This window comes from Alligator sinensis, unplaced genomic scaffold, assembly GCF_000455745.1.
Source record: "Alligator sinensis unplaced genomic scaffold, ASM45574v1 scaffold326_1, whole genome shotgun sequence".
NCBI classification, from domain to species: Eukaryota; Metazoa; Chordata; order Crocodylia; family Alligatoridae; genus Alligator; species Alligator sinensis.
This window is the reverse complement of record NW_005842239.1, coordinates 712016-737381: the sequence shown is the minus strand read 5'-3', so window position 1 is coordinate 737381 and position 25366 is coordinate 712016. Positions and strand designations below refer to the sequence as shown.

General features: G+C 48.4%; 1 protein-coding gene across 1 annotated transcript in view; it reads left to right on the top strand.

The window, feature by feature from the left end:
- The window catches only part of ADGRB1 (adhesion G protein-coupled receptor B1), a 238589-nt gene that overhangs the window by 206119 nt on the left and 7104 nt on the right, over positions 1–25366 (top strand). Inside the window, 7 exon segments of the mRNA XM_025208578.1 lie at positions 5967–6138; positions 7655–7760; positions 9633–9662; positions 10088–10102; positions 13149–13831; positions 15128–15163; positions 16113–16217. Of these exon segments, the coding sequence (XP_025064363.1) occupies positions 5967–6138; positions 7655–7760; positions 9633–9662; positions 10088–10102; positions 13149–13831; positions 15128–15163; positions 16113–16217 (1147 nt within the window).

Genomic DNA, 25366 nt, shown 5'->3' with positions numbered 1-25366 from the left:
CTGCTGGATCTTTTGAGTTCAGTGGGACACAAGGGTGTCCACACGTAGAGAGCAGATGATACCAATGGTCCATGTGAGCCACTTTCCTGCCCCAGGACCAGCTGCTCCGTGGGAAGATCAAAGACACCCTGCAATGGGCAGTGATGGGGTGAGGTCCCCTTAGGGGATGTTTCCTTGTGATCCCCCACCTCGAAAAAGCAGACCACTTATTTAGGTGCCAAAGTCCAAGCTGTGTCCGGAGCCTGATGTAGCGCAACATCCTCTCTGGTGCAGAGGACTTCCAGTGCCACCCTGAATGCACCCCTGGATGGATCTTGAGTAACCATCAAGAGGGATCTCCCATCACAGACTGTCTCCCTTAACTAGTGCTCTCTGAGAGTCTTGCTCCAGCTTTCCAAACCACTGCTTGCAAAAGCTTAAGCATCTCTTATTTTGTTAATATATAAGGTGCAAATCTACCTCATGTTCTGCCTGACTTCAGCTAACCACCGCTCTCCCCAGGCCGGCTTGGACATGATCTGTTGCAGGGAGTCTCAGTGCTGGGAGTCCCCAGCTACTTTTTTCAGGAGTGCGGATGTGTCGTGCTTTCCACTCCTGCCTTTGCGCCCATCTTTTTCGGGGTATTTGCAAACTTTGCTTGGCTCAATGTCATCTTCACAGAGTCCTAGGTCCTGGGGTCTGAGCCATCAGGGCCTGGTGCAGTGATACTGCTTCGTGCTGAGTAATTCTTCCTATATAGCTAACACCATAGGAGAAACTAGTCACCTGAATAAGTGCTACTACATGCATCTACATGAGCTGACTAATTAGCTCCGCAGTAAAGCCATCACCATCTACACATGTTTCCCTATTAGGGCACAGCAAACTAATTAACTCCACTGTAGAATAGTACTGTATTATAAGTATTATCTGACAGCAGAGTAGTTACGTGCAGCAAAACGCACTTGTAGATGGTGATGGGGCTGGCTGGGACATGAGGGTGCTACAGTGCGGGGGCTGCCTGCCGCTTAGCATCGTACTGAAGCACCCTCACACCCCAGCCAGCCCCTTCACAGCATGTTGAGATGGGTTGGAGGACCCCCAGGCTGGCAGGCCAACCTTCGGGGCTGCACTACCCCAGCTCAAAGAGCTGTGGTCCCAGGCGCACATGTAAACACTGCACCCAGGAGCAATAAACTCCAGTGCAAACTGTGCCGTAGTTTATTGCTATGTGCTAATTGCATGTGTAGATGCACCCAGAGTGAGTAAGGATTGCAAAACCAGATCTGTGTGTAGCTGTGCTTGGGCTAGTTTAGCCTTCCTTTAGACTGGGGAAGAATAACTTTATTTAGCAACCACTGACTTAGTTGGACGGCAGCGGTTCACTCTTTCACCTTGCACTCTTGATCTTTCTGTGGATTTTCGGAGGTGGCCGTAACTACCATTGGCAGGTAGCGAGTCCACAGCTTCCTTTTCAGCTGCTAACGTGTCCCAGAAGGCAGTGCTTCTTGTGCGGGAGACCCTAGGTCTCATGCTGTACCATTCATGAGGCTTCGATTGTAAGCACTGACGGACTTATCTTCCCCTAGACAGACAGTGCAGGAATAGAAAAGGGTATGGTGATGGCTCCTAGCATCAGACCTCGTGTACTGGGTAAAGCCTCAGGACTTGCTGGATTCAACTCCACTCTTGGGGCAGTCACCCCGATGGCATCTTGGAAGGAGAAGTGTAGTGAGGATGCCCATGGGCTTGTTCAAAGTTTTCCTAAAACTGAAATTACTTCTTATCCGCCATTGTAATAGCCATGCCCCTGACAAGCTGAGCAGGAGGAGGTGTACAACCAATCATCTCTGCCACACTTTTCCTTCTGGAGTGCGGCAGTAGACTGGACCTCCTGATGGCCAGCTCACCTCTACTTTCTGCATCCTGGCAGGACCTATCCCTAAAACTTCCTTCAAAGTATTATGTCTGGTTTCAGCATTGACGGTCTCCAGCAATCGCCGGTCCACAGCCTCCCTTGGCAGCTCCTTCCATGGCCTGAACTGCTCTTTGAGTCATAAAGCCTTTTCTTTTCTTTTCCTCCTGCGTCTTGTTCTCGTTACCGCTTGCCCTCGAGCAGTGAGAATGATTGATCTCACACCTCTTTATAACCTGCCTTTACCTCTCTGCAGATATTCATCGAGTCCCCTCCCCACCACCCTCTTTTTCTCATTACCTTCTGTGATTGCAGGGCTCGGTTTCCTCGGTGCTTTTTGTCATTTATGTTATTCTCCCTTGAGTCCTGCCCAGTTCATCTTTGTCTCTTCTCAAAAAAATCTAAAAAAGAAAGAAAAGGAAAAAAAAAAAAAAAGGGAGTTTCCAGAGCTGTCAATTAATACCGAACAGCACAAAGTCTAGCATTTGTGAGGACGGGGTAATCAAAGAGTATGAAACGTATCTGCTGCTGCCAGCATTGAATTGGACCCTGCATATTCTGATGCACTATTGGTCAGGATTGTTAGCTTTGCTCTTTCTCCCTTTGAAGAAATGCAAAGGCCAGGGTATTGTGTTGGCACGCTGTTATGGTGTCCTTATGTTATATATCACTGCGCTGTGATGTGGCATCGCCATGTCATGACACAATGCCATTGCTCTGTGATAGAAGAGCATTAGTGGTGCAGTGGTATGATGAACCAACCTTACTGTGATGGGAACATCCCTTGATAAAGAAGCAACCTCATTCAGCGGTGCAAAGCTGTGATCTCTACATTATAATGTCTCTGTTGTCCATACCAGGAAAATATGGGCCTTCATCGCTCTCTCATGCATCAGTCACATTAGTGGATATACAAGCCAACTTTATCTACCAGCTACAGGAATTCCTCCTTTATCTCAATACAAGTTCGGGCTTCAGTCTGCTCTGATCCACCCTTGGCGAGAGGTTATCACGTAACCATATTGCATCCGAACGCCTTTCTGCAGCACCATCACCCTCTCGTCTCAAAATCCAGCATCACAACGTCTTGGCATTGGCCTGTGATATTCCAGTGTTGCCGGCGGAAATGAGCCCGTGTTCCACGTGAGGCCGGTTTACCTTTCCTTTGGTTTTCTTCTTACAATCCAGTCTTGATGTGGCATTTTTTTAAAAAATACAACTCGTGCTCGTTTCATATTTGGGAAGCTAAGCAGAGCGGTGCATGTGAGATCGGAGTAATTTATAATCCTCTGACCCGGTGCCATCTGCCGCCCGGGAAAACCATTATGCATCAAATGTCAAGTAGCATTTCCATAACATTTGTAAGGGACGGATATTGCGGAGAAGGTACCTCAAAGATGAATGGCACAAAGATCAGGCCTGCAGCCTCAGCTGGTGTATCCTGTTGTATGACCCCATTGAAGGCAAGAGAGCTGATTTATAGCCTGATTCTACCATCATCATTTCCTCCCCTATTATTTGGGAGTGGGGGTGGAAGTGACTGTATTTGGTGGGGATTACAGAGAGAGATTTAACATGGGAACTGGAGAGAGATCCAAGAAAATGCTTTGAGTTAGAAGGATATGGATACCACCTACAGGGACATAGGAATATATAGGGATATAGGATGAGAAGGGACCTAATTTTCTACAGAGCCCAGGATAATGTGTAGAGACCGCAAGGACATAGAAGGTTTAAGGTGTCCCGCTGGCCAGTCCCCCGTGGTCAACCTTAAGCAACTTTCCCCTGAGCCATTTTTTATGTGCAATAAATTGGAGTCAGTCCTTGGAGCAGAAGGGCCTCTTTTGTGAGTTTACAGTGAAGTCAATAGATCTACCCCAGCAAAAGTATAGTCCGATCCATGTCCATTAGTATTAGTATGAGAAACTCTGTGTCCTGTTGCAAAACTGGGATGATTTGGTGTTGTTGAGACAATTTCAAACTACCAAATTCGACCCAGCCCCCAAGCTTTGGTTCAGTGCTGTAGCTAAGGCCCAAGTTCATCCTCCATTGCTGTAATCAGACGGTGTGGTAGACAAGTGTCATGACTATCTGTTCTTACATGTCAAGGGGATGGCCATAGTCCAGTGAATGCTAGTCTGGGATGACCCTGTATCCTACCCTCTGTCCCCACCTTGCTCTTTCTGGCTGCCAGAAATATAAAGTGCAGCTTGAGCGACCTCCTCCTCCACCCCAGACATCTAGTGTCTCAAGTCCCCTGACCCTTGCATGGAGGACAGCATGTCACCAGGCAAATGTCTAGCTTCCCATATGGCTTTTCTGTCACTTTGGTTCTTGCTGCGCTTGCTTTCTACTCCTTTTTTTATTCGCATCATCCTGTTGCAAGTAGGAACAAAGAGCGATTTCTGTTATCTAATTCAATCAGCCAGAGGGGGGGACTGGGCATGAAAGGGCAAATGCAATCTCTTATCTGTCTTGTGTCTACTGTAAAAAAAACCCCAAAAACCAAACCCAAGACAGATGCAATAGTCAGTCCTGAATTCTCAGTTCAGCCTCGTATGTACAAGTCTAAGGCATACATGACACCTCACTGCTTTTTCTTTTTGTGCTAACCACAAAACATTTTACTTGGTTATAGTAAAGGGTGAATACGTAGTAGTGTACCTCTTCTTTCAGGTGGTGGGCTAATTATACCAGTTGCACCTAAATCCTTGAACTTAAGTGTAGATTGATGTGCAGAAATAGCCTATGGTTCATAACTGATCACTATGATATTGTAGGGAGCTCTGGTTGAAGTTTGTGAGTTAAATCCTGAAACCCATGCCCATTTGTGACCGCATCTTTGCTCAGGTCAAACTCTCACCAAAGTCCACGAGAGTTTTATTTTAGTAATGAAGGAGTAAAAACTGGGTAAAAACTCAGACATGCAGAATCAAATGGTCACAAAGCCAACAAGTATTGTAACGTGTATTGCACACCCTCTGTGCCTGATAATGTGAAGCTCCAGATGTTATTTTGGTCCGTGGGGCAATCTAGTTGTGTTTCTCATATGTGGCTCTGGTAGAGGGAGTGCCACCTTCTCTTTGGCACATCCTTGTCCCTAGATGCCTCGAACGCTCAAGGTCAAGTCCTCACCACCACAATTGGCAGTGCTTGGCTCCCTTCTTGTCAGAACTCAAGGGTTAAAGAGTAGGTAGAGGTGAAGGTGTTTTCTCACCATTTGAGCTGATCTATCCAGTTCCTATATGGGCCTTTTGACGAGTGTGGCAATACTGGCATTTGAGACGATGGCGATGCCCAGTGTCCATCCAGGAGACAGAAACACAGGGCTACCACCCCACCCATGTTAAGTTCACTTACAGTAACAGTATTAAGTTGACCCCAAATAACATAGTTTGCCAGAGATTTCCCCTGGGGAGATCACCTCTGAAGAGAGGAGCCTTTTGTCAACAGATAGCATGGGTTAGGCACCAGCCAGTCCCTTTGCTGTCTGGCCACGTGTTTGTATGGAGCATCTGTTATAGGGCAGGACGGGTGGTCCCCAGAGACTACAGGTGATGAGTACCCAGGATCAAGTCTTGAACCCTCCAAACAGGCCCTCACCTGAGAGCTATTTCCCTCATGCTGTAATAGTCCAAGCACCAGTAAATATTAGCTAAGGATTGACAGCCACCATGGCAAATTGGGTTTTTCTGTAGATGTTCCAGGTGTTTTTTGCTATATATAGTGGTTTGGAGGTGTAGGACATGGGGTGGGGTGGCGGGAAGGGGGAAGTGATGCATCTGCACCCTTCCTCCCCACCCCTGGTACCTGTGCATGGTTTCACCATTACCTAGAGGACCCCAGGAAGTGTTTGCCACTTGTTCTGATGGTGTGGGTGTGATGAGCAACGCAGTCTCCTGCTTCCCCTTGGAGAGCTCACAGTGCATTTGCCTTCACCTAAGCCAATTCTTTTAGAAGACTTTGGGAGCAGGAGGTTGAGTTGGCTCCCATGAGCAGTCAAGTGGAACTGGGTGGGGCTGAAGCGGGGATCTGATGTCTTTACTTCTCTCCCCTTCTCCTCTCTGGACAGGGCTTCCCTTTGGAGCTCCTGCGTGGTCTTACCTCTCCTGGCGCTCACCTGGATGTCGGCAGTCCTGGCGATCACGGACCGGCGATCGGCGCTCTTCCAGATCCTCTTTGCCGTCTTTGACTCCCTGGAGGGCTTTGTCATAGTGATGGTCCATTGTATCCTTCGGCGAGAGGTGGGCACGGCCAGCCTTCCTACCATCCTCCTATAGCCCAACGGGCTGTATATGAGAGGTCACTGGCAATGGCATCTTGTCTCTAGGCAATTCAGCGATTCCTCAAATGTGATAAACGGTGTGTCGTGAGATAGGCACTGCAGCGAGCATCAAGACATTACCGGCTGGAGAGGTCGGTGGACAGATGTTGCAATGACCATAAGCAGTGCGGTGCCATTTGGGGTGCATTATCTAGATTGCAATTTTGTTGTGGTCATGTTTGCTGAGTATCAGCAGTGCAGAGACAAAGCAATAGTCATGGAAAGAGCTGAATTTTAACCTTCTGGGTGCATTGCCCTTCAGTGGATGGAGCAATGCCGTATAGGAATTGCAGTGAGAAGGGCTCATGTTCTCATCCTTTTCTCTAGGCCAATATTTCCCACTGAACTGCATCTCCCATGGTCAGGTGATTTTTTTCCTTTTGAGAGTCACAGGGATTCTTCAGCCTGACGGTTTCAATGGCTGCTATGATAAACTGGAGCCTTCTGGTTCACCGGCCTGTCATTTAGGGTCTGTTGGAAAAGGAAAATGTTTTAAAAACCTAGTAGTTGCAGGAAAGGGGTTCATCTGCTTTTAAACATAACCAATAGCACCAGATGGGGTGGTTGGTTTTGGCGGTGGAGAGTTGTATTGAAATTGTCCCCAGGGGTGCTGTGTGATGGTATGAATAACACCTGGAAACTGGGACCATAACGTATAGCTAACTAGGAAGAAATGGAAGTTGACTAACACCTAGGCAGTGTCCTTGTGGATTAACACTTAAAACAGTAAAATCCTTCAGGGATGGACGGTTTTATACACACCCATATGTACATATCTATTACCTATATAATATTTTCCCATGTTGATACTCTGAGAATCTATTAATTGCCTAGATGAGCCACTTTATATTCAAATGCATGCATTTTGCCTTGGCCTAGCCTCTTCAAATTATCAGGGCCAGATTTATTCCTGATGTCTGACACATGAAATCAGTAGACTTATACTACTGGCTTGGCCCAGAGTCTTTTAATTAATTTTACTACGCAGTCCGGCCCTGATCTAACTCCCATTGCAGTCATTGGGAATCTGTCCATCGATTTTGATAGATTTGGGATCAGGCTCCTAATACAGGCAATGTAGAATCATGATCGGACATAATACATGCTTATATTATGATTTATGCACCAGGGTCCACGGTAAGTATTATGAATTACAGAATAAATACGTTGTTGTTTCTGCCTGTGCAAATCAGGCAAGTAACTACCTTGAGAACAAACGTGTAATAATGCAGCAGGCCCGAAGAGATTGGCATGCTGTTGTGTTTGATAAATGCTACATAAGCCCTTTTAAAGCAGTCTGAAGCTAAGACAAAATCCAGGTGCTTTAGAGGTGCCAAGTATTTACGTCTGTCATTCCCGGCCAGGCTGGCTGCTGATTTACTTGAAGCAATGCCTCCGGCTGACTCGGTCTTCTGCAAACCCATTTCTCTGTGCAGGTGCAGGATGCTGTGAAGTGCCGAGTGGTCGATCGTCAAGAAGAGGGGAACGGCGACTCTGGGGGGTCATTTCAGAACGGACATGCTCAGCTCATGGTAGGATAAAGTGTCACCGCGCTGCTCTCAAGGGACCAGGGACACACTTTAGCCTGGAACCAATGAACCAACATCTTGACAACTTATGCATTATCTCTCTTTCAAATTTTTTAAAGCTTGGGTTGAACCCAGCTCCCTCCCAACTATAACTTCTCTTTCCATCTCTTCAGGACAGTCATAGGCCCAAACTCTTCCCCACCTCATTGTTTCCTTCATGACTTCTGCCTCCGATATGCTTCCTTGTCCTGGAAAGCAGCCATTTAATATTTATTTCATCAGACTGTGTCGTAGTATATCCGTGATTTTCAAGTCAGCCTTTTGAAGAGATGCTGTCTTTCCAAAGGACATTTTCTTGGCTTTGCCTCTCTTCATCTTACTTCCCCTTACTTCTGTTAAGTGCCATTTTTGCAAATATCCATAGAAATCATCATTCTTTTACAAACTGGAGGGGCTATGCTGCAGGAGCAATCCTGCATTGTCCCCCGGGGGATAAAGTGGATAACCTTGAAGGCCTGTCTTATCTCCAGTTTCTAAGAATTGGGTGAATAGGTCAGTCCCACAGATTACAAGTGTTTGACAGGTGCCAAAATGTGCCGGTGAAGGCTTTCCTCTATATTTTTGCCACCAACTCCAGTCACCCCAGGCCTGGAGGCTCAATATGTTCACGGATAGCTTCATAGACATTTGGGCTGGAAGGGACCTCGTGAGATCATCAATACATTCATAGAAGTGAGCATGAATAAATTCATAAATTCAGGAAGAGGTGCGACCACTCAATCATCCAGCCTGGCCTCCTGTACATCGCAGGGCATTGACCGTCAGCTCTTCCCTTGGCCTGAGCCCACTGCTCTGTGTAGGGCTCAAGAGGGTCTTCCTGAACAACTTTGCTTGAGCGTGTTTGGAAGTGGACCTCCCATTTGTCCAACATACAAGATATTTTGTCTGAATGGAGCCAGCTTGATGAAACATCTGGATTATTCTGTATGACTGCCCGGTCTTACTACTCTGCCAGGCTTTGTGTTGTCCGCAGCTTATCAGCTGTGATGCTGTATTTACATCCAGAACAGTGATGAAGATGTGGAATAGCATCGGGCCTTCTTCCAGTCCCTTCAGGACACCCCTAGAAACATCCTTTTTCCATAATGAGTCCTCAAGGACAGCTATTTTTGGAGATCAGCCAGCTTCCTGATCTTTTTAACATATTTTACTAATATCAATGAATGCTAATTTTTGTTTGTTTGTTTTTAGTCCAAACACCCTGCCATGCTAAGTCAAATGTCTTGCAAAAGCCTGTGGGTTTTTTACACCGGCAAAGTTACTTTCATCAACCAAACTTGTAATCCCCTTAAAGAATGAAATCACTTAATTTTTGATGAGACCTAGTTTTCATTAAACCCTGTGGCCTGATAATTATGCTCTTATTTTTTTTAGCTCTCTTAGTCAAATCTTGTATCAGCTTTTCTGGCAGTTCCCCCCACCCCTATTATTTCAGGCAGGTCATTTTGTGACCCTATTTCTCCCACTCTGTGGTATAGTAGCAACCAGATGCTTTAATAGACTTGTCCACCGCATGGACACAGAAGAGAGCTTGCACGTATTAGCTTTTCTTGTGTGGCCCTGTATCTCCTGCTCTGAGGGATAGCAGCAACCAGGTATTTTAAGAGACTTGCCCATGGCATGGATGAAGAAGAGAGCGTGCACGTGTTTGCTTTTAGCATGATCGGTTTGCATCCCAGCTGCATCAGTGAGGCAGCCCCCCCACACTCTTCTGCTTGGGTAGGGCTCTCTTTTTGATATTAAGGGCCACTTGTCCACATAACAGGGTTTAATCTTCATTCAATTACATAAGTTATTACATTTGAAATGGTTTTAGGGGCATTAGAGTCCGATGCTGACTCTAGCTGTCCCAGCAGTCGGTCATAGTTTCTCAGCAGGCCTTGACTGTCTGGTGGATTTTGTTATCAGACCTGCTTAAATCCTGGAAGAGGATTCATTTGGGCTGCTCTGATCTGGAAGATAGTCCTATCTAACTTTGATGCACATGAGGACTCTTCTCTTGTGTCTTGGGAAGGCGAGAAGATAATCCAGGACGAGGTTGTCCTCTGCCCTCAAGCCGTGCTAGAAGTTGTGGCCACACGCGCCGGCAGGCGGATGCCTTTGCTGAGCGGTTTTCCCCAGCACTTGGCCTGAGACAGGATGAGCAGCTCCTTTCTCCATGTCCCAAAGCTCTTGCTTTCTATGCAGGCTGCCACGGGGGTGTGTTTGACCCACAATATCAGTGTTCATTGGTTTCCAGGTGGCTTTCCCCATCTCTCTTACCCATCCCCGCCCCCCCAGGTGAGCACATCACAGGTGAGATATCGACAAGTGACCTGGTTTGGGGATTGAACTTGGCCATTTTTTTTTTCCTTACTATTTTCTCTGTGTCTGTGAAAGTGGCTTGTGTGTATGTGTATGGGCAGCCCCCTCCCCGGAAATCCTCTCTCTGCCCTTGTGCTTGGCTTTCCCGCTCTCCCACCCAAATCCGGCGGGGCCCCTTGGCTGAGATCAAGCCTCCCCTTGATTAAACTGTCTTTCCCCAGGGCCCGTGCCTGGCAGGGGAGTGGACTCCTTGCTTGAGAAGGACGTCTCCATCTCTCCCTGCCGACCTCCTATTTTTTCTGGCGTCTGGCCCCTCCTGGCTACCAAACCGGCGCCCTTGGAAAGATTTGGCGCTTCCTCCAAGAGGGAGGCTTAGCACAACCCTGGAGCAGACCTCAATCACACTGGGTTTATGGAGAAGGGGGGATTTGCCTCCCTCCCAGCCCCTCTGCCAGAAGTCCCTGGAGCCCTGGGGGTCTGCATGGGCCAGCTGCCCCCCTCAATACCACCCATGCCCGCGGTGCTGTCTGTGGATGTGCTGTCCCGTGCGCGGTCTGCCTCCTCTTTGCAGGTTTTGCCCTTCCCTCCCACCGCACGCCCGAGAGGCTGATTTTTAGCAACCCCTTTGCAGGCTGGTGGGCTTTCTCCCGGGCATCTCCCCTTTCTCACGCAAGCGTCTTCCCCGCTCGCTTGACCCTTGCGTATTATTCACATCTTCCAAACCAGGATCTCCTCTCTACCAGCCGCGGACTTTGCATCCGAAGTGCTCAGTTAGGAGCACCGGCAAGGAGTTCATTATTTTCTCTCTGCTTCCATCTGAACGATCAATCACTTATTTATCTCTGTCCCTGTCTATCATTTATTTATTTCTCTCTCCCTCTCCCCCCCTCATTTGTCTTTGTCGCTATTATCTGCCTATAATTTCTTTATTTCTGTTTCTACCTGTAATTTATTTATCTCTGTCACTTTATATCTGTAATTTATTTTTTGTTTCAATCTGGCTGTCTCCATTTCTATCCATCTTCCTATCAATTATTAATCTCTGTCACTCTTTATCGGTCTGTCTGCCACTTATCTCGTTCTCTGTCTCTCTCTTTTTATCTAATCTATCTATCCACCTCTCTCTCTATCTACCAACCTGTGCCTGATTGGTATGGGTAGGTAGGAAGATAGATACCTTCCTCCCTACCTACATATCTCATGTTCAATGTATATTTATTGCACTATTATGCTTATGCTCATAATACCTTATTCCGTAGTCTCTTTTTGCCCGTCTGTCTCCTACTCCAAGCCTCCCTTTTTTATTGCTCTCTCTGTCACCTTCACACCATAGTTTGAGCTGCCTTCTTCTCTCCATGTGTCTCATTGGTAATGCCAAACCCTGGCTTTCCAAACACCACGTGCAAAAAAATCATGCACTCAAGAGCGTGCCCACTTTGCACACGTTCTAGCCACCAGTATGCACGCGGGCAGGGTATTTGCACATGCAGTGGGTGAAGATGACAGGGGCACTGTCCGATCACACCCAGGCGGTGTGCACGGTCATGGAGACACGAGCACTTTCAGCGCCCCCCATGCCCTGGGTGTATCTCAAGTGCTTCATTGAATGCAGGCACCATCTTAAAAACCTGTATTATAGATTATAGGCACAATCCCTGAGAATTGAATGGGAATGAGCTGACTCTGGTGCAACGTGAGGCATGTTCACCTGGGGTCCTGGGCAGAGCTTGTCCTGGTGTCTGGAGCCAAGGCAATGTTTTCTCCTGCTGGAGTGCAGCATGTCTAGCTCTCACAGCCCATTCAAGCAAGGGATGTTGTTGTTTCATGTGGTTTCTTTGTAATTTGGCCCTCCCTGCACCTCTGGGGCGCCCATCTCCCTTCAGAGCCAGCTCCTAGCAGGAGTTAGCAGTGAAATCCCAGGGCCAGCAAACCCACCTCTGCACCACGGTGCCGCCTTCTCCAACAGGGAGGGCTGAGTCTTTCCCCAAAGACCCTTCAGTCTCCCTTCTCTTGGAAAAAAAGGTTCCCTTAATTTTTCCCTGAGTTTATTTCCCAGTCTGGGTTGAAACGCTGGGTAAGTAACAGTCAGTCGGACCCCATTCTGGTCCTGTCTATGCCCTTGAATGACATCAAGGTCAAGGTCACCAGCTCATTAACGTTTCTGTTGCAGGCTTATGTCTAGAAAAGGAGCAGTTGTCACTGTTTAGCAGACAGCGCTGTATGGGAATGTGTGTGTATGTGTGTGTTTGTCCCCTATATATCTATAATATATATATTTAATCTTCAAACTGGCATGTTCACTTCACACCCGGATTAAGGCTGTTTCCTGTGCTAAGAACAAGCACACTTTAACTTCCTTTGTCCTTCAAATCAAGGTGAAAATCATTAAATAATGAACTCTCACAACAAACCTGGCCTCATTACCGGTAATAGAGCTCCAGTCTAATCACCAGCGTAGGGCCAGGTATTTTACAATGACATTTTAAAAGTTAAAATCACTCGATGCATTGAACTCCAAGCAGGTTGCAGGAATGGGTAGCCTGGAGAAAATGCCTGAATCCAAAAAAATGGAGAACAAAAAAGCAGCAGGCTGGTCAGGATGTTGTGTGTCCATGGCTTTTACACTAAGAGTGATTTTTTTTTACCTCCAAATGACATTTGGCTTCGACAGTATAGCTAATTCACACTAAAAAAAAAATATACTGTATTACCAAAAAAATAAATTTTCCCCCTCCCCACCCAAAAAATGTTGGGCTTGCAACAATTTTCAAGGTTTTTTGGCTTTTTGTTCCAATTTGGGGTCCTTGAACCTTCTTCTGGGTTGGGAGAACGGGTCTCTGCCACCGTCTCCATCCCAGTCAGGCAAACTGGGAGTAGGAAACCAGGACAGAGCCGTGCCCACCACCCATGCGTCCTATTTGTGGGAGTCAAGGGAACATGCCAGGATGCCTGGATGAAAGCACGAGTGTTGATGTTGTGTTGAGAGCTCGATGGAGGTGAGTTTGAGGTTTTGAGGATCCTCCTTTGCTTCCCGCAGTGTTGAATAAAGACATCACCGCCTGCAGGACCTCCACCATCACTGGGACGTTGAAGCGCCCGTCTCTGCAGGACGAGGAGAAGCTAAAACTGAGTCACCAGAAGGGCTCGTCGAACTTCAACAGTCTTCCAGCCAACGTCTCCAAGATGCACCTCCAGGGCTCGCCACACTACCTGGGAGCCATCAACTTGAACGAGTTCAGCAACCACACGCTCACCCTGAAGAAGGACAAGAACCAGCCACCCAAGTCGATCTACATCTGCGACGGGGACATCTTCAAGAAGCTGGACTCTGAGCTCTCGAGAGCGCAGGAGCAAACGCTGGACACCAGCTACGTCATCCTGCCCAGCAACACCTCCACCCTGCGGGCCAAGCCGCCCAAGGATGAGAGCAAATACAGCATCAATATCGACCAGATGCCCCAGACGCGGCTCATCCACCTCAGCATGGCCAACGACCCGGGCTTTGTGGTCAAGAGTCCCCCGCGGGAGCCCCCCACGGTGGCCCTGACATGTAGCGAGGTGCAAAGCTCTCCCATGCTGCAGCAGCAGCAGCTGCAGCTGCCGAATATCTCCAACGAGTCGCAGATCCCCAACAGCCTGTGCGACCCGGGAGACTCAGGGAACTCAGGCCTGGTGTCCAAGAGCGAGACCGTCTCCACCCTCTCCATGAGCTCCTTGGAGGTAAGTGGACAATGCATGGCCGCTTGGAGCCCGTCTGAACATCTGAACCACCTTCAGGGTTGATGTCCCGTCTTGCACAAGGGCCAGGACCAGAGGTTTCAGGAGAAGACTGCTTTCTTAAATGCATTGTCAAGCAGTTTCAATGCCGTGCTCCCGGGAGGGGGATGCTGATCCCTGCAGGGGATCATAGGAAACTAGGACTGGAAGGGTCTTTACAAGCTCATCTAGTCCACCCCCCTGCTCAAGGCAGGCTCATCCCCGATAAAACCGTCCCAGCCAAGTGTCCGTCCAACCTGCTCTTGAATGCAGATGCCAGTTTCTCGAGGCAGCCTGCTCCAATGTTTGACCACCCTCATAGCATAGGACTTGACCCTTGAAGAGTCAGAACCCGTATGGTTTTCCTTCTAGACCGTCAAGCTGCAGATGCCCTCCCTTTTCAACACAACCATCCTTCTCCCTCTATTTTCCGCTCTCTGCATTTATATCAGAGGTTCGTAGCCCCTTCTTGAAAATGAGCTGGCTGCAAGATTCGCCGCCGCTCGGCCAATTTCCTTTAGGCCTGTGCAAATTCACGTTGAGGTTATTTAAGCTTTTAGCCATTTGAATGAGACTCCTATCACAAGCCCTTCCTGGAAGGGCTTTAGGGGGATGCTAGTGACGGGAGGGTAAACTCCCAAGAACAGTTTTGACCTTATAGACATGTGGTTGCAGAAATCGGGTCCCTTCTTAGCAGAGAAAGCCTTTCTTGGTTCTTGCCTTGGGTCCCAGTTCAAACCATCTTGCCCTGGGTCCACTATGAATCTTCCAGTTTTTTGGTCTTTGATTCTCCACCACCTCTATGGACATTTCCCACCTCTATGGGACTGGCTGTAGTGCAAAGGTGCACGACTACCTCCTGCTTACCATACAGAAGTGCACCCTCTGAACCCACTGTGTAGATTGGGACTGAGACGGAGGCTTGAAACAACCTGAGTCCAGTGTTGGCAAGAGCTTTCCCAGTTAAAGAGGAGTGGATGGGTTCTGGTTTCCACATCCCGTATCCAGAAAGCTGTTGCAAAAGCTTCAAATGTTTGCAAAGTCCTCCTATCCCATGCATTGCAGTGAAGCACCCCAGGCACACATGCATGCAGCTGCTCTTTCCTAGGCTAGCAGCTGAGATGGCTCATAGCAGCCCTGGTATCTCCTCCTAGCTTTCAGAGCTGATGGAGGTGGGATAGGGATGGGATAGGAGGCAGGGACGGACTCTCTTTTCAGGGCCACAGTCAATCACTCACTGATTTCTCTTTGAATTTGCAGAGACGGAAATCCCGGTACGCAGAGCTCGACTTCGAGGTGAGTGTGTCCTTCTATCCACGCAGCGGGAGAGGGGATGAGGAGAGAGATAAACCTCAGCCAGGGAGCTAGAAAGGGTTGAGGGAGAGCAAGCCAGGCTGGCTGAATGGCAAGGTTTACTCAGCGTATCTAAATAAAGGGATGATTTACCCAGATTTGCGAGCGCTTAATTCACTGAGCGGTTAATGTTGTGCAAATGTTTGTAAATCAGGAGCTTAAATCCATTTGCACAAGGCTGGCAAACAGTCTCGTCTGGCAGGGAGAGCCTGGTAGAAAACCAGAGAAGGCCGGGCGAAAAAACCAGCCGGCCCGTGTGTGATCTGAAATGTGCAGCTCTGTGCACCGGAGCTACTCCCTTCTGCTTGTGCTGGCTGTTGGGGAGTCCAAGACCCTGGGGTTTTAGGGGGGAAGCTACTCAGATGATCCCCATCCGCACAGCATGGGAGCTAGTAATGAACCTTGCAGCAGCCCTTTGAGGCCAGAGGACTTCTCCCTGGTTTACAGACGGGCAAAACTGAGGCCCAGATCGGGGAAGTGTCATGCCCAGACAGAGACGCATGTAGTGGGCAGACCGATTCCTGGAAGGGCTCTCCAGCTTTGGAAGACAGTGTTGGTGTTAGCACAAGGTGCGATGCAGGTGGCGCGGGTGACTTGTGTGACAGGGACTGACCTCAAGGTTGACCCTAAACGTCAGTGTAGAGATGGTCTCAGGCTCACCAATGCAACCCTAAAAATCAGGTGCAATGGGCTCCTTTTGCACTCAGGCTTGTCCAAGTGGAGTTTCTGGCTCTGAACAGGAAAGACCTTGTTCAGGCTGCAGGTTTTCCCTGCACCTAGATTGCAAGGGCTGAGACACTCGCTTTAGCCCTCTTCTAGCTGTCACCCTGGATGCTTTGAGCCATGGAGGAGTGAAGGGTTGGCTGACCTGTTGCACTCCCCTTTGCTTCAGAAAATCATGCACACGAGAAAACGTCACCAGGACATGTTCCAGGACCTGAACAGGAAGCTGCAGCACGCAGAGAAGGAGAAGGAGTCTCCGCCAGTAGACAGCAAGGTCAGTCTCGCACCCTTCAGAGCCGTGGCTTTCAACTCCCAGCACCCTGCAGAACACAGGGATGGACCGAGGAGCTGGAAAATGCAGGGCTTCTTCCCTGCCTCTCATATTTGAGTTTCATTTCACCCTCCACTTAATGGCGTGAGCAGGTGTGTGTGTGTGTGTGTGTGCGTGCATTTCCAGGCTTGCCCTCTTCTAGCTGCATTCGCATATAGCTTGGCCACGTGTTGGCTGAAGACCGGAAAGGAGAACACAAGTCCCAAAGCTGTTTCACAGCCGGTGACACTTGCACTCTTCTTTAGCTCAAAGAGCAATGACTTGTGGCTGTGAAGCAACTCTGAGCGCTTTCTCCACCTTTCGGGTTTGCGGCCTCCATCATCCTGGACCTAGGGACGGGAAAGGTTAGCGGCTGTGTGCATGCACATGGCTTTTGCAGACAGGGTGGGGGGTTTCTGACATCCTTTGCACCTCTATAGGGGCTGCCTTTTAGCCCAAGATGGGAGCAGAAGCCACGTCACGGGGATGAGATTTCAGCTGCGGTGAAATGGTCTAAGAGCAGCCTGACCTCAGCACGGGGCGTTAATTAAAGTAGGACGAGAAACTTGCAGCCATTTTCACTTGTGTGGTGCTTTCCTAGGTCTTCTGCAGCAGAGCTGGAGACTTGGTGGGGGGAATATACAGAAAGGCTTCACAAAAAGGCAAAGAGCAAGGTTTGAAAATACCAAATGTCACCGGGGCCTGCTTCAAGGTCTGTGCAGCTGTGGGGTGGCCTGCATTACACTGTCACAGCTGCTTCTGGCACTTAGGGCAGTCTGGCTCCATGCAGTGATGTCCTTTCCAGCAAACCACATATTGCAACAGCTTTTGGGGACGGTGCTTGGTGGCCGCAGCTGGCCCAGGAACCGAGTCGAAGGCGAGGAAATGAATTGCCTCCAGCAGAACAGGAGAGAGATGTGGGAGCAGCTAAGTGCAGGGCATCTGCAAAGCCTGGGTCAGATCTAGATCTGGATCATCCTAGGATGAGATTTCTCCCTGGTTGGTTGTAGCATTTTCCCTGGGTTTGGCCTAGGATGAGAAGCAGCAGTGTGAAAATACCATGAAGCAGCCTGTCTGGCTTGCTTATTTTCCCAGGCTGGCGGTGCACATCTTTCATATGAATCTTTTTTGGTTGCCCATCTAAAAGCTCAGGTTGCTAGCAGGAAGCACCAAAGATGCTTTCAGCATTGAGCCGCCTGGAGCTGTCTGTATAGTCTCTGGAGCATGCAGGACCATCACTGAGCAATCGGTGCTGCCCGTTAGTGCCCATCTGTGTGCCAGGGAGCAGGGCTGAGGATCCTAGGGTAGCCCCAAACCCTGGGTATGCGTTCCCTATTGTGTATGCAGAGACCCAGAGCACCAGGCTGGCATGGTGAATGTTCAGAGCCACTCCTGAGCTCTTGCTGCTGCCACATTTAGGGGTACAGACACATTTAGGAATGACCTGAGCGGGCAGTGGCCACCCTGGGCTCATACTGAGGCCAGACACAGCTTTATAGTCCCAACTTTCAGTAGAAGGAAACTAAGGAGATGTGATGTAAATACTTGCACAGCCCAATTCCCCTTCTGGCCACCACCTTTGCTACCCTAAGGGCCTGACCACAACATTTCCTACCGTAAGATTTAGGGGCTGTCGTTCACAGAGCAATGGGGGCATCCGTTTTGCCAGGTTTTAAGCTAATGAGAACAAGTTGCATTTCCCTCCTGCACCATTTTGCCATCAGTCCCTCAACCCCAGGCGAAGGAGACAGGCCTGAGAAGCCACGGGCCCCTCCATGCACACAGCGAAACAAACCTGTCTCTTTTTTGTGCACGTTTAGGTTATAAAACGCTGGAGCGTTTCTTCTGGTGGAAGTGATAAAACTAACGTTAGCGTAAGTCTGACCTTCTCTTTTGCGTGGGAGAGCGTTTTAGGCCGGCCCCACAACCTCCCGTGATGCATGGCTCCAAGCGCTTCCTCTCACCTGCAGAAAGCCCTTTTGGACACGAACAAGGCCATGAGCATCCCAGAATGCCCTTGTACCTCTCTACACATCCTACCGTAGTGTAGAAGAGACTTCTGGCGAGTCTCCGGGCTCATCCACCTGCATTGCTAAAGCTTTGATTTCATTCTCCCTCAGCTGCCTTTGAGTGACGGCAGCCCGGTCTGGCCTTGACTATCCCTGTCATGGCAATGCTCCGACATCCCTTGACACCATGCTCCATTGCCCTAGTTGCTCTCCAAGGTATGAAGCTTTTTCCTAATCCTTCCCCTGCTCTGCTCCCTTCCTCTCCAAGATCAGAGACCTGCTGCTGGGATGCAAACCAAATACCTGCTTGGGAGTCTAGTCCTTTGATACGATCTAGGATGGAGGGTGGCTTTGCTTGATGACTTCGAATTTAAATGACGGTCCGTCTCTGTTCTGCAGAGCTGCTTTTTAACAGAGTAAAAATGACAAGCCCATCGTGGCATCTGGCTGGTTTCTCTGCAATGAGCTATTTTCCAGCCACTGTCAGATATTCAGAAGATGCTGGAAGGGACTGGCTTTGTGTCTTGGGACTGCTGCTTCCAGAAGAAGTTTCTGGTTATCATTTATTTCCATTTGATATGAAAAGCCCATTTTCAAAATCCCTTCCAGAAAAGGTTGGTAGTTCAATACCAAGCAATCTTCTGCACATGGACAAGATCCTATGTCCCCCCATGCTTATCCTTAACATTATGAACCTTATATTACTGCCACTGCAGAGATGAAGACAACCACCCTTTTGCCCAAAGATACACCTCGAGTCATGGTAAGCAAATGACCTTTGTGGGGGAAACAGAGCTCAGGGGGTCTCCTAATACTGGTGGCCAGGTCTAGCTGTTTGGCTCTCTCTACATTAGGATTGCTTTAGCAATGTAAAAATAATAGTGCATTATACCTGCAAAAAGGCATGGCTGGCAATGGTTCAGGTGTCTTGATGCAGCTCTAGAGGCATGCGTTCAAGTCTCCTTGCAGACTTGGGCTAAATACTGTTTTCAAATGACTCAGCTTTGTTCATTCAGGCTGGGGGGTCAGAGATTGTCCTGCCTTTGCCATTGCTTTAGCCCATGATCTATTGGGATCAGGTGAAGTTTTGGCTCTCGTGGTGGACCCAGATATACCAGCAACACTGGCTGCTGTACTGGCAATGAAACCATCCCCACAAGCAAAACACGTTCTTCTGTTAAACATGAAGTTTTGCCGGTAGAGTAGGGTGCCACCTTAGAGACTAACTGATTTCGAGAGACATGAGCTTTTGGAGGCAACAACCTACTTCCTGTTTAGGTTAAAATAGTTTGGCTGGTTTCACTGCATCTAAACCAGTGGGTTTTCACCCTGTGGTCCATGGACCCCCTGGGAGTCCACAAACCATGTCTAAGGGGTCCGCAAAAGATGATTATGAGCAATCACAAGCATGTGAATACCCACACTTACACTTCAAAGGGGTCTGCACCTCCATTTGAAATTTTTAGGTGTCTGCATATGAAAAATAGGTTGAAAACCACTAGACTATGGGTTTCTGGCCAGTATATCTATGTCCATCCAAGAGCATACCTCTTCACAGCCCCAGTCAACAGAGCTATGTCTGCACAAGTCTGTAGCATAGCTCTGGCCCTAGAAATGCTTGCCCAGATGCAAATAAGGGGCTGGCTGCAAATGGTTTCACACTTACTGAGAATACGGCCCGTTAAACAACACCCATAAGTCTCATCTCCTACTATCGCAGAATTATTGTGCTGTAATTTCCCTGGGCTCACAAAGATATTAGCAATACTAAAAGGAGGGCACTTCTTGGCCCTGATTCAGCACATGCCCCATTAAGCATACCATCAAAACCACGGCAGATGCAATACTTGGGGATACTTCAGTAGGTGCTTACAGCTATGCAGCTATCTAAATACTTTCCTCAACTGCAACCCTGGAGGCTCATCCAGAACCCACTGCGATTAGTGCATTTCCATTGCCAGCAATGAGCTTTGCATTAAATTTCGAATGAGTGTTGATGTTACTGAGACATTACCGTAGAGGCTCTGCGGAGGGGTAGAGGAGGAGAAAGGGAATGCTCCTTGTGATGGAGAGTCTCTGCAGGCCACAAGGAAAGTAAAAAGAAAACATCATCCTAGGGAAGTCCAGTTTGTAGTAGTAGCATTGCTAGCAATTATTTCCATGCAACCCACAGAGCAGGGCCGAGACTAAATTAACGGAGAGACACAGAGGCCAATTAAGTCATCCAGTCTGCTTCTTAGGGTTCAGCATATGATTGTTCCTCGTGATATATTATCTGTGTATATTCACTTTATGGAAATGTATCCCTCCAAGGCTAGGCTGTATGCACAGCTATTTCTGATAAGAAAACAAAAAAACCTGCATCAGCCAATAGGGCCAGGTTTCAGAAATCCCAAGTCCATTTGGATCCCAACCCAGGTACACACTCACCTGTCTAGTGCATGGATACATGGACTTTGCATATCTGAGCTCATGTGAACTAATCAGGGAAGCAATTTCCACCACCAAGCTGAAATTACCATCCGATACTGGAGAGCAATTCGGTCCGGCAGAAAGAGATGTAGCTGGAAACGGAAGACTACATAGTTCAGATTGGAAAGAAGATGCAATTGTTGAATGTGGTAGTTCACCCTTCGAGGCATCGTACTAAGGGACGTAGTAAACCCTCTTGCAAACTTGACGTCAGGATTGAGCATTTCTCTAAAAGACCCAGGGCAGCTCAGCTAGAAGTCATGGTGTTGGGGCAGGGATTGCCAGGTGAAGCTCTCAGGCCTGCATTTTGCAGAAGGTCCTGATGATCACTGTGGTCCCTGTTGGCCATCGAATCTATAAACCTCTGTCTCACGAGATCCCAGTCCAACTCCCTTCATAAATAAGATGGGAACACGGCAAGCTCAAGCCCTGGAGTGGTACTGGTAGCAGACGAGGAGGGAAATAACTGAGAAGCAACTTCCCTAAGGATTCAGAGGTTGCCACCAGCTCCTTCACTTGTACCCAGAACCAAACCTGGCAGCCAGCGGGGATCACCCAGCTGAGGCTTAACACACTCCCTGCAAGAAACGTCCTATAACAAATAGGCAGCTGGTAAGAGTTTGAGTGCTTTTGAGCAGTCACCCCCCTGCACAGCATGTTGTAGCAGCGAACCTGGAAGTGGTCATGGCCTGGAGAGTCACTGCAAGGTCTGCATCAGAAGTGTTTGCAGTCACTCAACCAAACACACATGTGGAGGGGGAGCTCACCGGCTGGGGGGCAGCATCCCTGAGAAAGACCGTGGGGCTTTGATGCATCACAGATGCACTATGGGTCTGCAATGTGACTCAGTTGTAAAAAAAAAAAAAAGCAAATACAATTTTGGGTCTCCGTCAACAGGGGTATTGGGTGATGGTGCCACTCTACATGGCGCTAGTTAGGCCTCTTCTAGAGTATGGCATACCGTGCTGGGCTCATCATTTTAAGAAGGATGTTAAGAAAGAGGTGACAAAAATGGCAAAGGATTCAGGAGGCAAGTCATACAAGAAGTTGAAAGACCTCAGCGTGTTTGAGTATGGGGTGCTAGCAATCTTCAAATCCTGAAAAGGGTGCCATAAAGAAGAGGGCGTACCACTTCTCTCCCTTGTTGCAGAGGCACGGCTTCAAATTATAGCAAAATTGACTTAGATTATATCCCAGGGAGTACAACTTCTCTCCCTTGTTGCAGAGGCACAACTTCAAATTATAGCAAAGTTGATTTAGATTATATCCCGGGGGATAAAAAAATGCACTATTAAAATCAGGAGGCAGAAGAACAGAGTGGCTTTGAAGGATGCATTCCACCTCTGAAATAGCCGCCGGCGCTTTGCGAGCCCTCCTTTCTGCTGTTCTCTAGCTAACAACAATTGCTCCCCAGATCCTGTTGTCTAAAAAGTAAGTTAAGCACTTGGAAAACTTTGGTTGCCGATGGATTTCTCTGCTCAAATACTAACCATGACCTGCCCCTTACAGACTATGGGTTCGAACACACAACACCCATGGCCCAAAAGCTCCATATCTCTCCATCAAAGAACTGTGTGTTAAAGGAAAGTTGGAATAAAAAAAGACCCTCGAAAGCCATTGTGTGCCTGGTAGAAAGGATCCTGATGATGCTCATGCAGAGATATGCCTAGACAAGACTGAATATCTCCAAAAAGCTTTTCCCAATAATGCAATTACTATAGATCCTGTCCCTTTTCTCTGTGTATTGTTGGAAGCTGCTGAGCTCTTCAAGAGTATGGTATAAAAGGGGATGTATTGCAGGCTTTTTGGGAGGGCTCGGCTTTGTTTCCACTGTGCTTAACATGGGCAACGAGAGTGATGAAAAGGACCGTCCTGAAGGCCTACTCATTGGTATGTTTGTGATCCGGTTCCAGTGAGAAAAGTCAGTCACAAAACTTTCTCTCTTTGCCCGTCTGTCTAGTTTTGCGTTTGCTTTGAAAAGCAGGTTTTTACTTGTTTGGGGATGCGCACGTCAGATCCTGGACTTTTTCATAGCAGCTTGTAGTGGTTTCCGCATCCTGGGCTTTCTTGCCCTTGGCTTTATTTTACCTTCCTGGGGTTAAAGTCCATCAAACCCTCCTATGAGCTTTGCTTTAAATCATAGGTTTAAATGAAATCAAAATTCGAAAGAGGCACCCCGCTGCAATGGCTAAGTTAGGGCTTGTTTCCTATTGGACCGGGGACCCCCTGGGCCATCAGTCCTTGGGCCCTATAGTCACAGGGTGAAACATAGTCCACAAAGAGACCAGATAAAGACTCCATCCTGCATTTGCCCTGAAAGCTAGTCCTGAAACTTGGCCGCTGGCTCACACCAGAGCCCAGCCCAAGTACTCAAACTTTCCATGAACTTTTTGGGCAGCCTGGATCACCTGTTGTGTTTGGAGCAAAGTCTGACGCCAAGCTGAAAAATAATAGTCAGGTCTAGTAATAACCCCCCTTGAGCTCCTGAGGGCAACCTCTCCTGCCTTGCCTCTTCTCAAGCCACGATTTTACTTGCCCCTTCTGCAACCAGCCATCAAGCTCCCCTCTGTTTTCCAAACCCTTGCTTTGATATATTCCAAGACAGCAAAATCTTCACATCTAGCCCTTGAAAGTCTTGGGAAGAGGGCCATACTGTTGTAAGAAAAATGCATAACTGTTGCATTGCCCTTTTCTCAAGATTTTCGGGGCTGGGTGTGAAGACGCAGCTCAGAAAAAAGCCGAAAAGCTGGCTGCTGGCTCTAGCAGAAAACATGCCCTGTTTCAGAGGCTCATTAAGGGATGTTCAGATCAACTCCCCACCTTCTCCCCGCTCGCCGGCGGAGCTCTCAAAAGGTTTTTCACGTCTTCCCAAAGCCCGTGGTGTTGTCGGTAATTAGCAGTCAGGGCCCGTGTGTCCGCCGGCCACAGACCAGCGCATGTCAGTGCTAATCCACTTGTCTGCTGGCTACCTGGCCTTTCGTTCGCCGGCTGGGGAGATGGTGACATTGCTTCAGGGTAGGAAATTTCCACTCCCGTCACTCAGGAACGGAGCCTGCTGTCACGGGCTGCCCAGCCAGGACTCGGAGAAAGGCCGCAGTGTTGCATGCAAACCCGCTCGGATGCAAGAAGCTTGCAAAAGCTGAGCCCTGGAGGAGGGACCCAGGTCTCCTCAGCCCCTTGGTGGGGGGAAATCCCACCCACCTACAGGATGCCGCTGCTGCGCTGCAAATTTAATGCTCTCTGCACCTTTTAAAGGCTTTGATGACATGATAATTGGCAACTGTTAAAAGGCAAATTAAAGTGCCTTATACAGGGAATGCTACATGAAGTGTAATAATTGCGACAATAAATCCCGTTAGGAAAATTACAGAGAACCGTAATTCACTCAGCCGCAAACCATCTCTCAGCTACTCAATGTCCCATGCACTACCCGCCAGCCCCCACGTAGCTCGTCTCCCCCTCAGTATCTCATATGCCAACCATCCGTCATTTCTTGTCTCTCGGATAGATAGACAGATGATCCGCTACCTGGTACCCCGTATTATCAATCTGCAGTGATGCTGTCTCCCGTGTCTTTCACCAGCCACCAGTCTGGCCACTTAAGCACTTTTCAGGTCCCTTCCTATGCCAACCCCTGACTTTTCTTCTGCTTTGAACGACAGCATTTATTCTGCCACTTGATAAAGCTGTTAGCAGCTCAGGGATCCCTCTGTTCTCCTTATACACCGACTTACCCATCAGTAGATGACCATATTACTCAAAAGCCTTGAAAGCAGAGCCTGACCCGACCCTGGATCCTCATGTCGGGTAAACCACTAACTCACTGGGTCTGCATTTCTGAAAGCGCTCTCTAAATGTCCATCCAGGAAGAGCACACACCAACTGCTGAAACTTCCTTAGCCTGACGAAGGGTTTTTGAACCTGAAAGCTTGCTTAGTAACTATTCTCCAACTATTTGGGTTGGTCTAATAAAAGATATCGAATTCATCCAAGGAATCTTGTCTGCTCTAAATGTCAGGCGCTCTGCTTTGGGTGCAGAAGAGCTAATTTCCAGAGTGTCTGAACCACCCCTTACGTTTAGTCGACAGCAGCATTGGAAATAAAGCAGGAAACGAGGGCCACATTTTCACAGTGGACTGTCCAAGCAGAGTCCTACGATGCAAAGGAGCTAGGCCTCCCAAAAGCATCACTGCATTCAGATAAAACAGAGCCTCAGAAGCATTTGGTCCTGGCTACTGTCGAGAAGACGATGCTGGACAAGATGGCTCATGGGTCTGATTCCTGTATTTAAAACAACCCTTGGTTGATGTGATACCTTGTGGGCAAGATTCACCAAGGCTCTAAACTGGATTCGACCTTGGGGGTGGAAACAGAAAGCCACCAAAGAAAGGGAGTTTGCAAGAGTGGATGCATCACTTCTCCCCTCTCGAAGCCCCGGTTCAACTCGAGCATGAGTCACCTGTGAGACTGCCTCTCTGTCTCCTAAAAATCTGGTCCTCTCTATCTCTTTCTGCATCTTCCAGCTGTCCTGCCCAAAGGTGAGGGCATAATTAGGATGGTTTTGATTTGCACTGAATATTGAATAGCTCCTCGAACCAAGATTGTAGCCCCGCTGTGCTGGTTGCTCTATAT